Genomic DNA, 23702 nt, shown 5'->3' on the forward strand with positions numbered 1-23702 from the left:
GATTATTTAGTAATTTTTGATGCCTAATACCATGGTATGTCACTTAATTTTTTAAATGCATTCGTTTTTGAAGCAAGAGAAAGAAGAACAACATCAGTTGGCTGTTACTGCATACCTTAAAAATTCACGGAAAGAGCATCAGCGTATCCTGGCTCGCCGTCAGACAATTGAGGAAAGGAAAGAGCGGCTTGAGAGTCTGAATATTCAGCGTGAGAAAGAAGAATTGGAGCAGAGGGAAGCTGAACTCCAGAAAGTACGGAAGGCTGAAGAAGAGAGGCTGAGACAGGAGGCAAAGGAGAGAGAGAAGGAACGGATCTTACAGGAACATGAACAAATCAAAAAGAAAACTGTTCGTGAGCGGCTGGAACAGATCAAGAAAACAGAACTGGGTGCCAAAGCATTCAAAGATATCGATATTGAAGTATGTAGCACATTACTCATTAAACTTATTTTTATCCAGATCTCTTAGAAGCACAGTCCTTTACCATTTATTGGTTTATTTTGGGTTATTTGGTAGTTTCACTCATTTTGTTACACAGGATTTATTAACTAAAATCTGTGAAGTAAGCATTTGTGTTTAATAGCTATACAGTTTTTCACCACTGTTAAAACAGAGTTTGGGTACATGCATATTTTTTGTCCTTATAATCAAGTGGAAACGTGACTGTTGTAAAACATTTTTACATTGCTTAAATATACCCACTGTATAAAAAGTAATTCAGGATTTGATTCTAGAAGCAGTGCTCCATATTTCTTTTACATTCTTTTTTTTCTTTTCTTTTACATTCTTATTAATGATTGTGCATTTCTATTACCATTCAGGATCTTGAAGAACTGGATCCAGATTTCATCATGGCTAAGCAGGTTGAACAACTAGAGAAAGAAAAGAAGGAACTTCAGGAACGCCTGAAGAATCAAGAAAAGAAGGTAAATGAAAGAACTGGTAAAATTTTAACATGTCAGATTAAAAGATTTTATTTTAAACTATATTTATTTTCATGTTATTCAGATTGATTATTTTGAAAGAGCTAAACGCTTGGAAGAAATCCCTCTAATAAAAAGTGCTTATGAAGAACAGAGGATTAAAGACATGGATCTGTGGGAACAACAAGAAGAAGAAAGAGTAAGATTTTAATTTAATTGAAATATTTTTAGACTGTAAGCTATAATTAAATCCTCTGTCACTAATGGGACCAGGATATCAAAATTGATTTATTTTGTTAATCCTTACGAAAGGATATTTTCCATTGATTTTGGGGGAGAGGGGAAGAGAGGGGATGATGAGAGAAACACATCAATTGGTTGCCTCCTGTTCCAGCTCTGACTAGGGCCTGGGCTTGGGAGGAGCCTGCAACCAAGTTATGTGCCCTTGACTGGAATCGAACCTGGGACCCTTTGGTCTGCAGGCCGATGCTCTATCCATTGAGCCAAACCAGCTAGGGCAAAACTGATTTGTTTTGTATTCTTTTGCCAGAAATGGTGTGCTTTAGTGGGTGCATACTAACAGATTGGTGGACAGATAGACATTTTTAGAGTGAGATTAAAAAATGAAACTTATGCCCTAACTGGTTTGGCTCAGTGGATAGAGCCTCGGCCTGCAGACTGAAGGGTCCCAGGTTCGATTCCGGTCAAGGGCATGTACCTTGGTTGCGGGCACATCACCAGTAGGTGGTGTGCAGGAGGCAGCTGATCTATCTTTCTCTCTCATCGATGTTTCTGACTCTCTATCCCTCTCCCTTCCTCTCTGTAAAAAGTCAATAAAATATATATTTTTAAAAAATGAAACTTATAAAATACAAAGTATAGCTGAAAAGTTTAGTTTTTAAAAACACCTTTATGGAGATAGAATTCACACACCATCATGTGCAGCTTTTTAGTACAGAATTGTGCAACTATCTAATTTTATAACATACCCCCAAAATAAGCTTGGTACCCATTTATCAGTTATTCCTCGTGTCCTTTCTACCATTAATCTTTTTTGCCTTTAGATTTGCCTATTCTGGGTATTTTAGGTAAATGGAATCATACAATATGTTGTTTTCTGACTAAACAGCTGCATCTATAGTTTTGTTAGTCTTTGTTTACCTAATGATACAAAAGTAAGGTTTGCTTGTAGTAGCAAAATTTGTAATAAAAAGAAATGACTTGGTTGTGGTTAAAAAAGAGTAAAGTAACCATAGGCAGGAGACAGTGTACATTTGTGAGGACTGCAGTGTGGAGAACACAGCCCCTTCTCAGATTCCATTGGATTGTTGTCATTCTGGGACAAGTGTTGCCGGTTCCTCCAAATTTTTTTAGAAGTTGAAATTTTTGTGATACAAAATTAGGAAAAGTGCTGCAGATCAAATGAAATATTTGAGATGTTTTGCTGCAATCTCTTCCCTGTCCATTTTTTTCTCTTGTGACACACAAGGAAAAGCCTTCTTCAATCTGTAGTTCATCTTGCTTGAACCTCCAGTTGTTTTTAAGGAAGAAATGCCTTTAATAATTCAACCGTAGTGCTTACTACCATTTTTTGGTGTTTTACCATATACATAGTTATAGTTTTTCCTTTATAAAAATTTGTGCTACTGTGGGCCAAATAAAAACGTTCTTGCAGATATCTCGATTATCCATCTCCCCGATTGCCTTCCTAGGGACCTGTTGTCATGAAGGATAGATAGTAAGGTTGATGAGGCACAGGAGCTGCTTGTATTCTGCAAGGATATGTCAGGATTTGGGGTAAATTAGTAATCAGATAATGTATGCTTTGGAAATTTAACTATTATGTATTTGCAGATTACTACTATGCAGCTAGAACGGGAAAAGGCTCTTGAACACAAGAATCGAATGTCACGAATGCTTGAAGACAGAGATTTATTTGAAATGCGACTCAAGGCAGCACGACAATCTGTTTATGAGGTACATTTATGGTTTCAGGGAAATGTTCATGAGTTTTAGTTTTGCCTTAAGGGTTCTTCTTCTATACAGTAGCACATTTTGTATTGAGCTAACACATATAATGTTACCATTTAAATAATATTTTAATAGCACATTTCTTGAAAATATTTTCTAGACTAAGTAGTCAGCCATCACTATTTTTCTAAAGGCGATGGTGGGCTGCATAAAATTTGCAGTTGATACAAGCTTTTGTTTACTATTTACAGAAAGAAAAAATCAAGTATCCTGCTCTTCACGTTCTAATTTAGTCATTCATTTTAGTTTGTATGTTGGCAGGCCCACTTAATGTTGTCAACAATTTACGTGTTTAGAAATTTGGTTGAGAAAACCTTCAATCATTTGGAAATTCTGGTTTTTATACTTGAAGGTTGCTTTTTATGGTTCCAAGGAACCTGGAATGCTTTTGTAAACTGACAACTTCCTGCTAGTTTTGTAGCTCTTCCAAAAAACTTGATATATATATTTTTTAATTTGGGGTAACCAATTACAGGAAAAACTTAAACAGTTTGAAGAGCGATTAGCAGAAGAAAGGCATAATCGCTTGGAAGAACGTAAAAGGCAACGTAAAGAAGAACGCAGAATAACCTACTATAGAGAAAAGGAAGAGGAAGAGCAGAGGAGGGCAGAAGAGCAAATGCTAAAAGGTAACTAGACGAAGATTGGAGGTGGGATTACACAAGGTTGATATTAGGTCAGTTTATAGCAGTCTTATTTAGAAAATAAATGAATTGAGAGGTAGGGATCATTGACTTATTAACTGCAACTAACTAGTTCTCAGTTTCTGGGATCTTAACTTTAGTTTTATGTGAAGATATGTCTTATCAGCTGAATCTCACATTTTTGGTGTTCTTTTAAATTAAATTTTTTATCACTGTATTCTGTGTAGTATTCACATTTATTTAGGAATATCTGTCAGATGAAGTCTGTCAAATGCTCCTTTATCTGGTTATCAGAGATGCTCAGGATTTGACGAGGGATTCCTATTATCTTCTTAAGTCATTACAAAACTATTAATAATAAGTAGCATAATTCTTTTTTCTCAAATATCTTCTGTCCTTTAGCTGATGGTAAGCTATTTTTTTTTTAAATATATTTTATTGATTTCTTACAGAGAGGAAGGGAGAGGGATAGAGAGTTAGAAACATCGATGAGAGAGAAACATTGATCAGCTGCCTCCTGCACATCTCCCACTGGGGATGTGTCCGCAACCCAGGTACATGCCCTTGACCGGAATCGAACCTGGGACCTTTCAGTCCGCAGGCCGACGCTCTATCCACTGAGCCAAACCGGTTTTGGCTATTTTTAAATTCTTAAAAAGGATTTACTTCTATATTATGCATGTTTAATACCAAAAAAGTAGACCTAGCACCAAAGGAAAGGTGCAGGTAGGAGACACACTGTCTAATCCAGTGGTCGGCAAACCGCGGCTCGCGAGCCACATGCGGCTCTTTGGCCCCTTGAGTGTGGCTCTTCCACAAAATACCACGTGCGGGCGTGCACGTACAGGGAACATTGTGGAGTGAAAGAAGATGTAGTGTTGAGGATTGAGAAAGGTATGTTGAGATGGTTTGGACATATAGAGAGGATGAACGAAAGGAGATAGACAAAACAAGTATACAAGACGAGTGTGGATGGGAGAGTTGGAAGGGGTCGACCTCAGCGAACGTACCTCATTCAGATTGAGGACGTTTTTAGCAAAGGCCAGCTTAGGAGTACCCTAATTAAGTTAATAACAATGTACCTACCTACATAGTTTAAGTTTAAAAAATTTGGCTCTCAAAAGAAATTTCAATCGTTGTACTGTTGATATTTGACTCTGTTGACTAATGAGTTTGCCGACCACTGGTCTAACCTAATACATTATATAGAGCGTGAAGAGAGAGAACGTGCAGAACGGGCAAAACGTGAGGAAGAGCTTCGAGAATATCAGGAGCGGGTCAAGAAGTTAGAAGAAGTAGAAAGGAAAAAACGCCAAAGGGAGTTGGAAATTGAAGAAAGGGAGCGTCGTAGAGAGGAAGAGAGAAGACTTGGTGAAGACCCACTTTCTAGAAAGGTGAGTATATAAACATTGCTTTCCCTGGGATGACTTGTTCTCTTCACGATAGATATATGTCAGTGTATATGTCAATGTCTGGGTTTGGTGTTTTGAACTAGTTCCATTCACGTCTCTGAAAGTCTGGTATTGCTTTGTCTTCCCAAACACAGAAGGTTCGTAAAGGGAGAAAATTAAACTTCTGTTAGTGAATCTGAGATTTTTTATAGACTTTGGTCTATTGTACTTGTCAGGCAGAATGAATCTCCATAAGACTAAGTAGTTGACAAAGTATAGCACTCATTCGTGCTATGGAAAGAGGGACTGTTCTGTGTTTCTAAGAAGGAGTTGCTGTGAATTAAAAGAATGATGTGAGTTCTCTTAACTCCTTGGCACTCGAAGTTGGTGGACCATCAATATTCAGCATCCCCTGGGAGCTTGTTAGAAATGCAGAGTCTCAGGCCCAGCACCAAACCTTCTGAATCAGAACCTGCTTTTTTTTTTTTTTTTTTAAATATATTTTATTGATTTTTTACAGAGAGGAAGGGAGAGGGATAGGGAGTTAGAAACATCGATGAGAGAGAAACATCGATCAGCTGCCCCCTGCACACTCCCCACTGGGGATGTGCCCGCAACCAAGGTACATGCCCTTGACTGGAATCGAACCTGGGACCCTTGAGTCCGCAGGCCGACGCTCTATCCACTGAGCCAGAACAGTCAGGGCCAGAACCTGCTTTTTAATGAGATTGCCAGTCAGTCCCAGTGCTGCTCTGTTATATTTAATATGCAGCTGTTTCCTCTCCCACTATCTTGAGTCTTTAATTCCCTCTCCTGACTGGTAGTACGTTACCCACTTTAATCACCAGAGTTTTGAATCCCTATCCTTTCTGTTCCTATATTCCTGCCTTACTTCAGTTTTCTTACTGGTCTTACTATTCTTCCTGGTCATAATCTTCCCCCAGCATCAGACCTTCCTCTACATTGTGAACTGCTTGATTTTTCATACTGCGTATTTGATCATTACACCTGCTCTTGGGTTTCAAACCTTTCTTTGATTGGTACTCATTACTTGGAACCAAAGGTTAAAACGTGTCTTAGTAGTTAAGGCCTTTCATGTTTACTGCTTTTTCATTAGCTTTTCTTAGTCATCTATACTTCAGCCAGACTGAGCTAGTTTTGTGCTTTATCATGTGTCTGTGACATCTACCTGCATGCTCTTTGCTTTTCTTTTCTTTACTCCTTTATCTGTGCCATATCTTCACGAAGCCCTTATCTTTATTAGAGGAGTCATTACTAAGTTACCCGTGTAGGCTTCAATTTTAGTTTAATGTGTATGTGGATGATAGATTTTCACTTTTGTTACTCTTGTCACTAATTCCTATTTTTTACTTTTTTGTTATTGGTGATTGTGGCTTATATGGTTTCCAATTTTTTTTAATTTAGTACATTTTCCCTTGTGTTATAAAACATGGTCTGTTTGTGGTTTGTTTTTTTTTTTTAAACATGGTCTGGTTTTATGAGTATTTTCTCTTGGGCACAAATTTCTATGTGTATGTATGAAACTAGAGCTGTTGTGTTATCTAATTTGCGCCATCCTGTTGACTTATGGGAACTTCATCTTCTGAAGAACTTGAGGTAACTTATCTATGATTGTGGGTTTCCAAGTTTTTTCTTTTAGTTTTTGCAAATCTGTGTTCATTCTTTTGCTCATTTTAACCTTTTGTTTCTGTTTTATACCCCTTTGTCCCCTACCTTCACCTTCTTTTAATTAGAGAGTTTTGAGTTTTTAGTCTTTTTTTTTTAATGTTTTTATTGCTTTTTATAAAGGAAGGGAGAGGGAGAGAGAGGTAGAAACATCAAAGAGAGAGAAACATCAACATCGATCGGCTGCTTCCTGCAAGCACTCTGTTGGGAATTGAGCCTGCAACCCAGGCATGTGCCCTGATGAGGATTCGAACCAGAGACCTGGAGCATGGGTGGGCTCTCAACCACTGAGCAACATGGTTGGGTGGAGAGTGGTTAGTTTTATCTATTCATATTTAACATGGTAATTATTATGTACTTGTTTTATTCCTAATATATAGTTTGGAGCTTTTTATTTGCTTCCATGTTCCTGCTATTCCTTCTTTTCTTTAGGTCAAACTTAAGAACTTTGTTTTCTGCCTCTTCAGAACAAAACAAAATTCTGAGCATACCTTTATTTATGTTGTGTTGCAACCAGCTGCATGTTTTTACCCCCAGAGCATGAAAACATGTTCTCTATTTGAAGGACTCATTTAAGTTTTACAGCCATATTGGCAAACATGATTTAGTGTCAAGTATGTTTACACTGTATCACCTTTTCCCCTTTGCAGATAACTTTGTTTTGTATTTTATCATCTTAATTTTTTCAGAATGTCTTTGTGTATGTCTCAAAAGAGGTTTTGTTTTTATCTCACAGTTGAACAATGGTTCAGTGGTTCAGCCAGTTCTAAATCCTCCTACCCTAGAGGAGGATTTAGTACACATTGGGGTGGGGGTCTTGATAATATTCTTGGTAGACACTCTTTTATTCCTTGGAAGCTTTTATACTTTATCTTGGGGAAAAGGGAGTTTAAGACTATGGTTAGGTGCCTACGTGTGTGGTCTCCATGAGTCATCCTTTTTGGCACATGTGCCCTTTCAGTCAGAGGATTTAATTTACTCAGCTTAGAGAAGATTGAATTTCCTTAACTTAGGGAATTTTTTTTCTCCTTGTCTCTATTCTGGCCTTTCAAAGTTCTATTCTTTATTTCTTTTAATGTTTCATTTTTTCAACTCTGTCATTTTGTAACTGGTTTTCTGTGATTTCTGTTTAGTTTCTATGTTTATCAATGGGGCCTATTCTGCTGTTGATCTACCAAGTGACTTAAAAAGTTTTGGCGGGCATGTTAATTTTTCAGAATTCTTTTCATTTGTTTAATGGCTCTCATAGCCACCCCCAAAATCTCCTTTGAAGTCCTAATATTTGTACTAAAACCTCATAAGTTGAATTCTTTGAATTTAATTTGCAGGGTGAGTATGAATAGTAAGAGAAACTTGGTCTTCTGGGGTGGACATTCCCTCCATTGGAGTTATGAGTTACTATAACTGAAATTGAGTTAATATTTTCTCCCACAATGTTCACTTGGGAAAGTCTTTTAGAACAACTCCCATTTTAAGAGATAGCCCAGATTCAGTAACTCTGATGGCAGATGACTTATCATCTGGCCATTCTTGTCCTTCACTGCTTCTTATTGTCAGTTGTTGAAGGCTTTTGTTGCCAAGACACTTTGAATTTTAAATTAAGATCCTCATATTCATCTACAAGGGATTATAGTTATTCTCAGCTTCTCAGATTTTTATTTCAGTACTTCCATCCCACGCCTAGAGCTTGTTTTTAGTGTTCTTTTCTGACTTTGGCCTTATGTTATGTTTGTAGGAGCGGTCAAGCTGTGTCAGAAGTGTTTGTGATTAAAATTACATGCATTACTTCTTACAGAGGTTGTACTACATTTACATTTTCACCTTAAGGGTATTGAGTATCTCTCACACCCTCTCCATAATTTTTATTGACAGCATAATATTTTGAAGAGGGAAATGTTAATCTAACCATCCCCTATTATACATTTCATTTGCTCCACCTCTGTTTAGTAGGCACTGTGATGTACATTTTGGGACACTCAGCTTTTTTTTTTTTTTTTTTTTTTTTTTTTAATATATTTTATTGATTTTTTACAGAGAGGAAGGGAGAGAGACAGAGAGTTAGAAACATCGATGAGAGAGAAACATCGATCAGCCGCCTCCTGCACATCTCCCACTGGGGATGTGCCCGCAACCCAGGTACATGCCCCTGACCGGAATCGAACCCGGTCATTTGCTCCACCTCTGTTTAGTAGGCACTGTGATGTACATTTTGGGACACTCAGCTTTTTTCACATAATCTTATAAGGGAATTTCTAGGTCAAAGAAAATCTATAGACATTTTAGTGATTCTAGGAGGATGCTGCCAGATTGCTTGCAAGTGGTGTTTTATCAATTTATAAAGCCATCCACAATAGATGAGAATACGTTTCACTGTACTGTTGGTCTGATTTCAGATTAAAAGAGAAATAATTTTAAAGCTTATTTATATTTAATGACTTAAGGTTGTTTAATATAAGTACAAAATGTTTGCATAATAATAACAGTAATTGGTAGTAATTGTTGCCAGTGTAATGCATCTTACTAACTTTGGTCAATGTAGGACTCTCGATGGGGAGATAGAGATTCAGAAGGCACGTGGAGAAAAGCACCTGAAGTAGATTCTGAGTGGAGAAGAGGCCCACCAGAGAAGTAAGTAGAGTTAAGGAAAATGGTACCAATCAATCATAGGTTCTGTTAATATCTGATTGGTGGTTTTCTAATTTGGTTGATTTTGTATGAGTGGGGAGAGGAGAGTTGTGAGGAATTGTGTGCATGTCTCGTACTGAAATGTTTTTCATAGTTTAGTTCAACACTACTGTAATTGCTGACTTCTGACCATCTTGAGGAATGAGTTCTGCAATAGTACTGCAGTTAGAGTAAGAATGAACATTCCTGACGTTTTTCTTTTCCTTTAAATTTCTTAAGTAGATCAAACATCCTTTATAATGAAATTGCCAAGGCACTCCTGGAAAAGTGCAGATGCCCTTTTAAGGCAATTGTCTGCTTACTGGTTTATTGTTTGTTGATGTAATAGTTTGGATTTTGTGGTTTTGTTTTTTTTTTTTAATTAGAACATATTGTAGGAGTAGGTTTAATGGATTTATACTGAAGTGATTTTTAAAAGTGAAGTAATTCCCAAAAGCACCATGTGCTTTTTAAGAAAATTATTCTTGCCCTAACCGGTTTGGCTCAGTGGATAGAGCGTCGGCCTGCGGACTCAAAGGTCCCAGGTTCGATTCTGGTCAAGGGCATGTACCTTGGTTGGGCGCACATCCCCAGTGGGGAGTGTGCAGGAGGCAGCTGATCGGTGTTTCTCTCTCATTGATGTTTCTAACTCTCTACCCCTCTCCCTTCCTCTTTGTAAAAAATCAATAAAATATATTAAAAAAATTATTCTTAAAGATGTTTGGCTTGTTGCTCTGTAGGGAGTGGAGACGTGGAGAAGGGCGAGATGAGGAGAGGCCTATTAGAAGAGATGAAGATCGCCCAAGGCGGTTGGGGGAAGATGAAGAGAGAGAGTCTTCTCTTAGACTAGAAGATGATCGGATTCCCAGGCGGGGCATGGATGATGACAGAGCCCCCCGACGTGCTCCTGATGAAGATAGGTTCCCTCGCCGTGGGGCAGATGATGACCGGCCTTCCTGGCGCAATGCAGATGATGACAGGCCCCCCAGACGAATTGGCGATGACGACAGGCCTCCCAGACGACTCGGTGATGATGACAGGCCTCCCAGACGACTCGGTGATGATGACAGGCCCCCCAGACGAATTGGTGATGACGACAGGGGAAGCTGGCGGCATATGGATGATGATAGACCACCTAGACGAGGACTGGATGAGGACAGAGGAAATTGGCGGGCAGCTGATGAGGACAGAGGACCAAGACGTGGTATGGATGAAGATCGGGGGCCGCGGCGAGGAGGTGCTGATGATGAGCGGTCATCCTGGCGTAATGCTGATGATGACCGAGGTCCAAGGAGAGGCCTGGATGATGACCGAGGTCCAAGGAGAGGCCTGGATGATGACCGAGGTCCAAGGAGAGGCCTGGATGATGACCGAGGTCCAAGGAGAGGCCTGGATGATGACCGGGGGCCCAGGCGCGGGCTGGATGAAGATCGAGGACCTTGGAGGAACGCCGATGATGATAGAATTCCCAGGCGTGGTACAGATGATGACAGGGGTCCTTGGAGAAACATGGATGATGACCGGATCTCAAGACGGGCTGATGATGATCGGATTCCCAGCAGAAGGGGCGAGGACTCAAGACCTGGTCTCTGGAGACCATTTGTCAAGCCAGGTAAAATTCTGGGATTCAGAAATTCAGATTGGATTCTTTAGCAGGGGTCTTTAAACTACGGCCCGCAGGCCACATGCGGCCTGCCTAAAACATTTGTTTTTTTACTTCAAAATAAGATATGTGCAGCGTGCATAGGAATTTGTTCATAGTTTTTTTTTAAACTATAGTCCGGCCCTCCAACGGTCTGAGGGACAGTGAACTGGCCCCCTGTTTAAAAAGTTTGAGGACCCCTGCTTTATAGACTATTTGATGTATTTACAAGTAGAAAGTGAAAGTTTTACACAATCTAGTCTCCACTGTTCTATAGATGATAGCAGGTTGTTCCAAACAAGGAGTATCTCAAATGACTACTTTTTTTTTTTAATTAAAAGTTATTTTTCAACTGAAAAAAAAAACAAAAACACACACAAATTTTAATTGATATATGAGAGATTGGTCTATATTCCTATTAGTTTTTAAGTAAACTGATCTTTTATCTTTTCTTGAATATCTCTGCAGTGACTTATGTCAAAGATTGCTTACCTTCAATGTCCCACACAAATGACCACCTTTTTTCTCTTTGTTTCTTTTTGCCTTTTTGACTGCTTCTTTAAGGGCTCTTCTTCATGTGTCCGTACCTTCAGTGTCCTTGCTCTTCAGGTTCTGTTCTGGACCAACCTTCCTGTAATAAACGTTTGTACTCTTGGCAAACATGTGATTATTCTCACAGCAAGAGCTCATTTCCTTATTTGCCAGTTTTAGGCCTGATCATCTTTTCATACTTTACTGTTTTGAGTAATTGTGTACAAGTCTGTGACTTTTACCGTCTCCAGATGACACCTTCAGACCTGGTGTTTCCATCTGTATACTGTACACAGCACATCTCTACCTGGAAGTGTAACTGACACTTCATACACAAACACTCTACCCACATGCATACATACAAGCACCCGCTTCTCTTTGGTGTTCCACTTTCAAGCTAATTGTATAAGCTGCAAATCTGGAAGTTCTTTGCTCTTTCATCCTTTAAGTTAAAGCTTTTATTTCAGTTCTATCTTATCAATGTTCCTTAAGCCCACCCACTTCTATTTCCCCTGCATGTACTTGGGTCTGGAGCACCATCATTCTTTCTTTGAACTCTTGCTGTTACTGGTCTCTGCTGGCTCTCCCACCCCCAATTCGAGTTTTTGTGCAATAACCAGTGCAATCTGTTCTAAATGCAAGTTTAAATGAGCAGCTTCCTTGCCTTTACCCTTCGTGGTTTCTGTTGTACACTTTCTGTCTCTTCTAGTCTCACTTCTTTCTACTGTCTAGCTGCGTGACTTTGGGTGAGCCACTGAACTTTGTGCCTCATGTAAAATGGGGATAACAGTATAGTCAATTCTCCTTAAGTGGTGATAGTTGTGTTATATAAAGTCTCTGAATTCTGAACCATTTGCTCCCAGGGAAAAGACAAGGTAGGTTCCTATGAGCCTTTTAGTCACAAGTTTTGTCAACCAGTCAATACACAACTTGTTTTTTATGTTTCTATTTAAAGATACCTTATTTAATATATAGTATTGATTCACTAACATTGAACTCATAACTAAAGCATTGTAATATTTTCCTGAATGAGCTTATCTAACACAATTATTTTCTCCCATCCATTGCCTTCTTTGCTTGGGAACACGAGAACATTTCGGCCCCATCCTTGGAGGCCATTTTAAACAGTGAAATCACCGACCAAAAGCTCAAAAAATGCAAAACTAGACCTCCAGTAGGATACTTAGTTGAAGTATGAGAGATGCAGCAAGAAGGCAAGTGTTGCCTTATCCAACTTCTGCTGAAAATGTACTTGTCAGGTGACTCAAATATTTTGCAACTTTGCACATGTCTGCAAGTGACTATAAAAGTTCTTGAGTATTAATTTTGGAGGTATAAATTTTAGCATACAGGCAAATTAGCAAATATGAACTCTACTTAGCTCAGAGTTTGGAATAGTGCTGTGGCACGTGGTAATATAAATGCTAACAGCAATAATAATTATTAGTCTTAAAACTGTAATACATTTTCATTGAAATCTCTGTTGCCTTTGGCTTCTTTTTTGTGCATATATAAATAAATAAAATGGCCCTAGCAGGTTTGGTTCAGTGGATAGAGCATCGGCCCTCAGACTGAAGGGTTCTGGGTTCAATTCCAGTCAAGGGCACATACCTTGGTAGCAGGCTCGATCACCGGCCCTGGTCTGGGCATTTGCGGGAGGCAACCAATCGATGTGTCTCTCTCACATCAATCTTTTTCTCTCTGTCCTTTCCCTTCCATTCTAAGAATTAATGGAAAAATATCCTTGGCTGAGGACTAACTAACTAAATAAAATGTTTCTAGATTTGGACATTCCCTGGATAGTGTGAGGTGCTGGGCAGGGTCCAAGGATTTATCCTTCATGATTGCATGGATGGTAAATGGTGGAGAGCAGGAATATGACAGGAAAGAGTGCTTTTGTTTTGAAAATGTGGCACAGTCTAAATGAATACATAACTGGGGCCCTGTCTTTAGAGATCTAGCTCCCACCCTCCACCCTTTAAGTTTTCTGCTTAAGTGAGTTATTTATCATCAAAACATTATACCCAAAAATAACTGCATACACGATACTCAACCAGGACTATAAAAGTTTCTTATGTCATGTGTTCCTGTGTGTTAGAGAAACAGGATAGGTAGTCACAAATAGGAGCTGGGGATCTTATGAAATGATGTAAGTGGCTTTGGTTTTTTTTTAAGGAGGTTGGAGTGTCTTAAATTAGTATTTAGAATGGTGCTGGATTAATGTCAACATTAAGATCTCTATTCATAGTTGCCAATCTGTGTTTCTTTAGTGGAAAATATTTTTGCTTCTTTAAAAAATAGGTGGATGGAGAGAGAAGGAAAAAGCCAGAGAAGAAAGTTGGGGTCCACCTCGAGAATCAAAACCACCAGAAGAACGTGAATGGGACAGAGAAAAAGAAAGAGAGAGAGATAGTCAAGATCGTGAAGAGAATGACAAGGATCCAGAGAGAGAAAGAGACAGAGAGAGAGATGGGGATCGAGAGGATCGCTTCAGAAGACCGAGGTTTGATATTTGAATTAAAACTATCCATGGAGTTAGAGTTAGGATTATCTTACATGTTCCTGAATATTCCTAACCATTTTTGAGAGATGGTGTTCCTCATTCCTCCCTCTGCCAATATTTATCAGAATCATGGACTTAAAGGAAATTTTTTTAGCTGTCATTTAATTCAATGTTCCTTCTTAACAAAGAATGAAAATAGAAGCACAAGCTGTGTGGCTGTCTACATGTTATTTAACTCTCTGGTAGTGGAACAAGTCCAGGTATCTTTACCAGTCCATTGCTTTTTCCCTCTGGTTTAGGTCAATTTTATTGCCCTTAAGTTATTAAAAGCCCCTTTACTTTTAAAAAAAATGGCCTATTGGGGTGACATTGGTTAATAAAATTGTATAGGTTTCAGAAAGCCCCTTTACTTTTATTAGTGGTAATTCTTTTTTCTTTTTTTCTTTTTTTAAAATATATTTTATTGACTCCTCACAGAGAGGAAGGGATAGGGATAGAGAGTTAAAAACATCGATGAGAGAGAAACATCGATCAGCTGCCTCCTACACACTCCCCACTGGGGATGTGCCCGCAACCAAGGTACATGCCCTTGACCGGAATCGAACCCGGGACCCTTGAGTCTGAAGGCCGACGCTCTACCCACTGAGCCAAACCGGTTAGGGCATTAGTGGTAATTCTTGCTTGCTTCTTTTGGCCATAGTGGTTTTATACGGATAAATCTAGGCCATCACTATTTAATAGAATTTTCTACAGGGATGAAAATGTCCTATACCTGTAATGTCCGTTATGGTAGCCAGAGTCCATTTGTGGCTGTTGACCATTTGGCATATTGTTAGTGCTCCTGAGGAAGTGTCTTGATTTTATTTTAGTTAATATAAACTTAAGGAGCCACAGATAGATAGTGGCTTCTGTGTTGGACAGCACACATCTAGATTTTCTTATTTGACTGCCACTCCTGAGGCATCAGATAGAGATTAAGTGATGAGTTTAAACTTTATCCCTTTTATATTAATAAACTCTCTGAGGACTATGTAATATATTCACTATAACTCCCCATATAGTCTAACACCAGAACTTAACATGTCATTTTGAATGGCTGCAGGGATGAAGGTGACTGGAGAAGAGGGCCAGCTGAGGAAGCTTCAAGCTGGAGAGATTCAGGTCGCCGTGACGATAGGGATAGAGATGACCGCCCACGTGTGAGGGATGATCGCCGAGATCTAAGAGAAAGACGAGATGACAGAGACCGCAGAGGACCTCCTATCAGATCAGAGCGTGAAGAAGGTACAGATGGTCTACACAGCTGCTGAACCATTAGAGAACCATTACTGGGGAATTTTGGATTTTTAATATCTTAGAAATTTATATGGACACCAAAAATAAGATAGTGGATTTTCAAAAATATTTTATTGATTTTTTTTTTTTTTACAGAGAGGAAGGGAGAGGGATAGAGAGTTAGAAACATCGATCAGCTACCTACTGCACACCTCCTACTGGGGATGTGCCTGCAATCAAGGTACATGCCCTTGACTGGAATCGAACCTGGGACCTTTCAGTCCGCAGGCCAACGCTCTGTCCACTGAGCCGAACCAGTTAGGGCAAGATAGTGGATATTTATTCGATTTAGAATTCATGGTTCTCATAAACTTAAGTCAATGGTTGCTCTGTGAAGTTAGCTTATCTCTAAATTCAAAGTATAGTAGTAGACTAAATTGGATAGTAAGCTAAATATAGATAAAAAGTTTAAATGAGGAAACAGTTTATCAGTTCTTGAAAAGTAAGATAGTAGATTAATACAAAGTGTAAATAAAACATTCTCTGAAATTATAGCAATTGAAACTTTAGTAGAAAAATACTTTTAATATTTAAAATGACCATTGCACATAAGTAATTGTCTCACAAGCTTTTAATATTATGTTAGTACAACTGGATTATAAGGGTATTTCTTCTATTATAGCAATAATGAAAAAATATTCTTATGGCTAATTAGTTGTTAAAACAAGAGCCCCAAATATCCTTTTAATTTTTGTCACTTTGTCTTAGTTTTTGTTTTTATAGTTAAAACAATTAGGACACTTCCCAGGTCAATGATTTCTTCTTTGCAAATTTGAGTTATATCTCTAAGTCTATATTCTTTTAAAGGTTTCGTCAGAAAATGTATCAAAATGATTAAAATGTATTTAGCTTTTATTGTTTTTTAATGGCAATTCTGTATTGTTACCTTCAATACAGAATTTCTGAGTAATTTGAGGCATTCCTTTTGCTGACGTTCTGTTTAGTCTCAGCCGATAGAATATAGTACAAACTTACTCTCTTTTCTTTAATGAAACTTTTTAGTAAGTTCCTGGAGACGTGCTGATGACAGGAAAGATGACCGGGCAGAAGAGCGGGATGTTCCTCGTCGTGTTCCTCCTCCAGCTCTTTCAAGAGATCGAGAAAGAGACCGAGACCGGGAAAGAGAAGGTGAAAAAGAGAAGGCCTCATGGAGAGCTGAGAAAGATAAGGAATCTCTTCGTCGTACTAAAAATGAGACTGATGAAGATGGATGGACTACAGTACGACGTTAAGTCTCAAAATAATGGATTCAAACTCACGTCTTACATAGGTTTGATCACATTCAAGGATTATTATACTTGTGCTCAACCAGTCTAAATTGGATTCTTTAATGTTGTCTCACCATAACACAAAAAAAGCATGAACTTGTATTAATCCTATATAATAGATTGATCATGCACTGTATCCACAGAAGGTTGGAAAACCATGCCATTTTCTGGAATTTAAGGTGTTGGCATTATTTCATCAATCACTTGTTTACAAAAAAGAAAAACTAAAAAATAAATTTAAGATGTGAACCCTTCAGGTATTGAGTAACACCTGTATCTTGGTATAGACTGATCTTTTTTCTTTTGATTTTGAAATATCTGATATTAATTTGGAATGAGGTAAGGTTCTGTTATAGAAAATGTATTTCAAGGCTCTAAAGCAGGGAGTTGAAACAGTTTTCACACCATTAGCAGTTGAGACGTACCTCTAGGTGTTTTGAGGTATCAACTAAATATAAGAAGTTTTTAGGTTCACTATAAGTGCAGTAAACATTACACACATCTGATACAGTGGGATTTTCTGCAGATTTTACTTGAAAGAAGGTGAGTATAAAGCAATTTGCAGTCGTCATTGAAATGACGAGAATACTGCTGAAGTGTAAATCCAAAACAGTTACAGCTTTTAAATTTTAAAGCATTTGGTAAACTTATTGATACTTTTTCTGTTGCCAATAGCAAACTGCTTTTCCATTCATGGAGAATTCATGCCTTTCAAGCATTTTAAATATGACAATATTTATAAATGAGTGGTTTGGAGGAATTGTTTAAATTCTTTTTCTTAATTTCTTTTCTCTTTAGGATAGATCCTTCAACAAGTAATTTGTAGTAACGACTGTGTTGACTTCAATTCTGGAGTGTGGTAGCTGTGTTAAAGATAACGATTTGGTCTTATTGAAGCCAACACAGAACTTGCTGCTGTGTTTTTTCTTTAATGATAAATAAAATACTTAGAGAATTTGTTTTTGTGTTGATTTGTGGTTATACTTAAACTGCTTTGTTTATAATGGTGATGTTTGCATATTCAGTTGTTGATCTTGAGTTTTACCCGTGCCATTAGTTGTCTCATTGCGTAGTAGTGAAGAAAGTAACCTAAGTATACTAGAAAGCAAATGTGGCTAGGATGGTTGCCCTAAGACGTCCTTCATGAATTTGGACCCCTTAGTTTCCCTGTAATGTGTTGTCTCTGTGAGCTTATGCATTGCGTGTGTGTGTGCTGGTGTGCACGTGTGGGTGTGCTGTACTATCTTGGGTCTTCCTCTGAAATTAGAAAAATCACAATTCAGAGAATGTTAGTTGCAACTTTATAGTGGCTGTAGGCACTTAACAAAATGCTGATCAGTATTTCAAGCGAGAACTCATCTGTGCGGCTGGCTACTTTTCTTTTAGTAGTTTTGGCAACCTATAGTTCATTATTGTTCCACAAACCAGTGTTTTGTTCTTCAATAATAGTTCAGCTGTAGACACACTGTTGTAGTAATTATCTTGGTAAATATGATGCCAAGAACCAGGAAAAGGCCGAAAGACGGATAACATAGTCTGTTGTAACTTTCTGCCTTAACCCATATATATCTCAAAGTTGCAAAAACTTTCACAAAGCATCCTAACTAAAATTCCACATTTTATTATTTTTGCTGGATTATACATCTTGAATCTGATGGAGTCATTGCTTCAAGTGATAACTATTGTGTTGGTATATATAAAGATTTAAATTTCAAGATAAAGTGATCCAAAAGAGGTCTGACTTTGTAAAGATGGTCTGTGTTATGTGTTGTTTGTGAATTATCAGTCAGATGAAGGAATGTAAGTATTTGCTCGAACCTCTTTCCAGTCATATTTTTTGGAAATAATGGGTGATTCAAGTATAGGATCAGTTAACCAGTGATCTTTCCATTCTGGCCTTTTCCTTAGTCTCATCAATATATTTAAACCAAAAAACTTCTTTATATCCATATAAGTAACATCCGTGCATGGTGAAGTTTTAGCAGAGGTTGTGTGGTATTTTTCCATTTGGTGATGGTATAAATTGGTCTGAGAAGTAATGAGATCGAGAAAATCCGTATCAAAAAATTGGTTACTTCATTTATACTTTGTGGGTCTTCAAATTGAACAGTTATGCCTGAAATATTTGTATGATCCTCCAAGGCTGGTAAAATGTCTTTCTGCCCATTCTTCAGAATCACTTTCACTGTCGGATACTATCATTTCTCTTTTGCCTTCGTGATGGTCTAATGTCAGACGCATTACTATCTCCTGACAAAGTACTTATCTTCCAGCCGACTACCAAAGTCACTCAGCCAATCAAAGTGTCTGCACATAATTTACTCAGACGTTTGGCACTTTTTAAAAAACCTTTGCCATAATAAAATATGGATGGAAAGAATGAGATGTATTGCTCATCATGTCTCTGGAAATACTGACTGACGAGTTGAGAAAAAGACAGGAGCAATGTTCGGACCGGAAACAAGTACACTCGTGGGCAGTCAGCAAGGTGTTAAATTTTTTCTCATAATGACTAGTGAGAATTCCTGTTGGTACAGCTATAAGGCCAGAAGAGGGAGTATTGATGCTCTTTTACTTAAATAGTATCAGATGCAGCCTTTTTTATAATGTTACCAATGATGGAAACTACTTTTTAAACATTTAGCTTCCTTTCTAAACAAGTAGAAGTCTTTAAAAGGTCTTTTGTGGGGAGAGGACCTTTTGTTTTATAATAAGTAAAAGAAGTTGGGGCTGTGACCTGTTCTGAGTCTAAAGTTAGTAGAGCCGAACTGTATTGACATCAAGGCCCCACTGGACAATTCACTTAGGCGGGTTTGTTTAGATGAGTTACAGCTGCATGTCTGCTGATTAGGCTTCCAGGCTCCTCTGCAAGCCCACCCTTTCTGTCGGACCCTTTTCCAGACCTACTGTTGTTCTCCAAGTTTTGCCTTGGCAGTCAGCATCTGGGGCACTGGGTGAGAGAAGTCTGCTGTCAGCTTGTGAGCCTGCCCTTAAGTTTCCATTCTCAGGGCCTTACACCCTCTACACCCCACCCCATCCCCCATGTGTTTTATCACCCGTGTCAAAGCTGACCAACTTACTAATGAGTAGAAGTCATCCATGTTCCCAGTGGCTACTGTATTTTTAACCCTTTGAGTGCCAACCAATATCCTAGGAACTATGTTAAAATTGCCAAGGCATTTTTGCTGATTTTACAGCAGTTTAGGAAAAAAATTATGAATCGCAAGTAAATGAAGTTACATATTCAAAAACTTAAGGAAACCTTTACTACATTTGTTTTCTCCACTTAGGTGCCATCTGTCAATAAAGAGTGAACTACTAGCATCTAATAGTGACACTGCAGGAGGATCGAGATAGCGCTCCCGGCACTTTTGGCGAAAGAGAAAGACAGGAGGAGCGCGATCGCACTCCCCGGCACTCTAGGGGTTAAACAAGAATACCGTTACTTTCAATACAGGTGGATGAGGGTGGGTAGAGACAGTGGCTAAAAAAAAACACTACAATCCCATTAGTTGTCCATAGTGGCTACGAGGAGGAAGTTGGCATCTGTATGTGTGGGATGTTTTTGTCAAGGATTACCTGTGTTTTTTTTTTTTTACCATTTTGATCGTGGATTTATAATTTTACAAGGCTGACACATATTGGACACTTTGGGAGGTATGTTTCTCATGTGGCCAAAAACAGAAAATTAGGACTAAAAACTTGCCTTTTCTTTCCCTTAAAGTAAAACATGTAATTTTGGCTTATAATAAATCTTTGCCAAAAGCTGTAATCAGAGTTAGTAATTCTGCAGCTTCCAAAAAGGACTTCACAGGAAAATTAAAATTCAAAGACATTAAAAGGCACTGGAAACATCTCTAGAGACAGGAAGGAGGCTAAGGCCATCCATGCCTCCACGGTTGGTAAGGCTCCTGAGGATTCCATACAGTGTTTTGCTTTTAGCCAAGTATATAGTATGTTCTTATGAAAATAAAAGTTTTTTCATGTTATTTTTTAAACTTTGAAGAATTGGAAGGTTGATTTTAAATAGTGTGTTTAAAATGCTTTTCATAAGGGGTCTCTAGAGTATTAATGGTATTAACAGTCTCTTCATATAACACTTTTAACGTTAGCTGGGAGAGTAATGCAGATTTGAGAGGGAGTGAGTGATATGGGGGTGTTTCAAGTTGGTTAATGTAATGGTTGCCAATAATTGTGAGGATCTTCTGGATACCTTCCCCAATACTCTTCTGACATGGACTGGAACTCCTTGTTCAATGTGTTCCCAGTTAGGCACATCCCACCAAGGGATTTGTATATTGAAGATATATTAAAGCTACATGCCTGAGCCCTGGAAACTGTGTCTATAATTTGGGTCTTTTAAAATACAAAGTAGCTGCCTGCCTACTCCTGGTCTGAAGAATGTACTGATCTGTTTATAGTGACTTGAAAAGTAGAACAGCAGTGGGAGTGGTAACATAAATTCATATTAACCTGAAAACTACCCCCAAAGCACAACTAATTTAAGCTGATGTATTTTCTAGCAAAATGAGAGTAAATACATGGCTTTAAGCTGCTTGATTTTGGGCCCAGTCAAATCTGAAGTTCTAGGGCCTGGGGCTAGACCAGTGATTCCCAAAGTGGGCGCTACCGCCCCCTGGTGGGCGCTGCAGCGATCCAGGGGGGCGGTGATGGCCACAGGTGCATTTAACTTTTTTTGTATTACCTTTCTATTCTGAGTTCAATAAATAGTTTCATAATTTCAAACTTCAATGTTTCTAATTTACACCTTTCTTTACTATATTTTATGAAAAAGGTAGAAACATTAATACATATATCTTTCTGTTTAATTGCTATTAAAATTTAAAAAAATTAATTTCCAGGGGGCTCTGAGTAATATTTTTTCTGGAAAGGGGGCGGTAGGCCAAATAAGATTGGGAACCACTGGGCTAGACTATCAGGAGTGGATTTTTTCCTGGCCAAGAAACATTATGTCCCCCATCCCTCTCCCTTGATGCACCTTCCCTGAACAAAAAGGCTCAAAGCTTTCCAAGGTTATCTACTCCAGCCTCCATCACACCTTCAAAGTAGTGTTCAAGCCAATTTGCTGTGGAGGAAGGTAGCTGTTTAGTATGAAAGTCTAGCCCAGGGGTGGGCAAACTTTTTGACTCGAGGGCCACAATGGGTTCTTAAACTGGACCGGAGGGCCGGAACAAAAGCATGGATGGAGTGTTTGTGTGAACTAATATAAATTCAAAGTAAACATCATTACATAAAAGGGTACGGTCTTTTTTTTTTTTTTTTTTTAGTTTTATTCATTTCAAATGGGCCGGATCCGGCCCGCGGGCTGTAGTTTGCCCACGGCTGGTCTAGCCTCTAATAACCTAGCTAAACGGAGAGTTCATGCATTTTGTGTTTCAGGTGCATTTCATCTTTATTTCCATTTTTGCCTCCTGTCTTGATAGCTACATGTCATGCTATGGCATTGAACTTGGTGGATTTAAAAATGAGGGTGGGAGGTAAAGTAGTGGTTAAGAACCTTTGATTAAGGATCAGGGTTAATCTCATGTATGGGTAACTGGTGGGGTTCCAGAAACAGACTGGGGTCTTCCAGTGAGAATGGGAACATAGGGAGGTCTTGCTCCTTGTCTCCAACCCCCTACTCTGTACGTAATGTTTATTCTGGTTTGAGGACTGCCTAAAGCCAGACAGCCCAGAGTGGAACCTTCTTGAACACAGATGATTACATTAACCTTCCGGAGTGCAGAGGACTTCATCTTCCGTTTAGTTTGAAAGGCAACAGGTGGAATGAGCTTTCCACTAGTTAGGGACCCTGACACGGAGTGATTCAGGGTCCATTCTGCTCCCTCTCGATCTTAGTATCACCGTGTTGTTAAAGAACTGGAAAGGGGGAGGTGCATAGACAAAAAGCCAAGTAGCAAAGTTATAGGTAAGAGTAATGAATTCATATACTGTTACTGTATAAATACACAAGTCAATTTCTTTTAACAGCACCATTTCCAAGTGTATACACAACATGATTTATAGCGGCACATTTTTTTAAAGGTGGGAAATGTTAGTTGCTACTGAAGTAATAAAAGACCTGGTACATAAGAGAATAAGGAGCTGTGCTCTACCTGCTACAGACGGTGCGTTTTTACACCTCCCGCTAGGACAGAAACAAGCCACACGGAGGGAATGCCCACACAAAGTAATACCGGAAAGTTTACTAAACCTTCCCTTCTCCAAACGGACTCTACCAGGGGCTCGCTTCACCTGGAATTAGAGTAACTGAGTAAGGACAACTAAATACTGTTTCAAACAATAAAAGTCATTTTGCCGACATTCCATAAAATCGCCAGTTTTAAGTTCAATAAAGAGGCTTTTAAAAAAATATTCTAGACCTAGTAAAGTGCCTCCATTAATACAATTAAACACCCAAGATTAGACTGAGACAATTTCATACCGATGCGCATCTAAAATAGGTCGAAGTATAGAGTAAATAAATAGCGCCTCTAAGTTGCCACGTTTCCGTTAGTGGGATACACACAGCCTTCACCGTCCGGATGTGCACAGACTAGAAACTAGAGATAAATCAAGATTTTAGCGTCTTGTCTCAACCACAGAACTCCGAATGGCCGGCTTGCTTTGAAAAAAAAACAACCAAAACACCAAGACGACATCCCAAGGAGAACCGAGGACTGAGCTCCACGCCCTCCCCCAACAGGAAGAGACGGTGCGCAGACCCAAAAAGGAGAGTGGGCGGGCCGCGACCCCGGCGGGGGCGGGCCGGGCTCAGCGCAGCTTCTTGCCGGGCAGGCCGTCCCTGGGGCAGCGCGGGGCCGGCCGGGCGGCGGGCGGCGGCACTTTGGAGAGCGGGCAGTACTTGATGGTGTGCGCGTTGTCGCCGCTGGCACCGCACAGGGGACACGTGTAGCGGCGCAGCACCGGGCACAGCACTCGCCCGTCGGGTCCCTTCAGGATGTGGGTGGTGTAGAGCGCCACCGCCTCCTTGTTGTTCCGGCAAAACACGCACACCTGCAGCTCGGGCTTGAGCAGCCGGGCGGCGGCCGCCCCGGAGGCCGCGTGCAGCCGGGGTTCGGC

At 39.3% G+C, this 23702-nt stretch overlaps 2 protein-coding genes across 2 annotated transcripts in view; one reads left to right on the forward strand and one right to left on the reverse strand.

Annotated features, from left to right (window-relative positions):
- Nucleotides 1–17578, forward strand: part of EIF3A (eukaryotic translation initiation factor 3 subunit A) — a 32511-nt gene extending 14933 nt beyond the window's left edge. Inside the window, 11 exon segments of the mRNA XM_014466565.2 lie at nucleotides 74–421; nucleotides 823–927; nucleotides 1010–1123; nucleotides 2779–2901; nucleotides 3431–3584; nucleotides 4809–4993; nucleotides 9216–9304; nucleotides 10081–10952; nucleotides 13815–14016; nucleotides 15119–15300; nucleotides 16354–17578. Coding sequence (XP_014322051.1) covers nucleotides 74–421; nucleotides 823–927; nucleotides 1010–1123; nucleotides 2779–2901; nucleotides 3431–3584; nucleotides 4809–4993; nucleotides 9216–9304; nucleotides 10081–10952; nucleotides 13815–14016; nucleotides 15119–15300; nucleotides 16354–16583 — 2604 coding nt within the window. The 3' untranslated portion in view covers nucleotides 16584–17578.
- A 4971-nt stretch (nucleotides 17579–22549) lies between these two features.
- NANOS1 (nanos C2HC-type zinc finger 1) lies at nucleotides 22550–23696 on the reverse strand (the record flags this gene model as incomplete). Its single annotated transcript, XM_006101216.3, has 1 exon — nucleotides 22550–23696. A coding segment is annotated over one exon (303 nt), but the record flags the coding sequence as incomplete, so codon positions are not given.
- Nucleotides 23697–23702: the final 6 nt, after the last annotated feature.

The sequence above is a fragment of the Myotis lucifugus genome, unplaced genomic scaffold, assembly GCF_000147115.1.
Source record: "Myotis lucifugus unplaced genomic scaffold, Myoluc2.0 scaffold_345, whole genome shotgun sequence".
Classification (NCBI taxonomy): Eukaryota; Metazoa; Chordata; class Mammalia; order Chiroptera; family Vespertilionidae; genus Myotis; species Myotis lucifugus.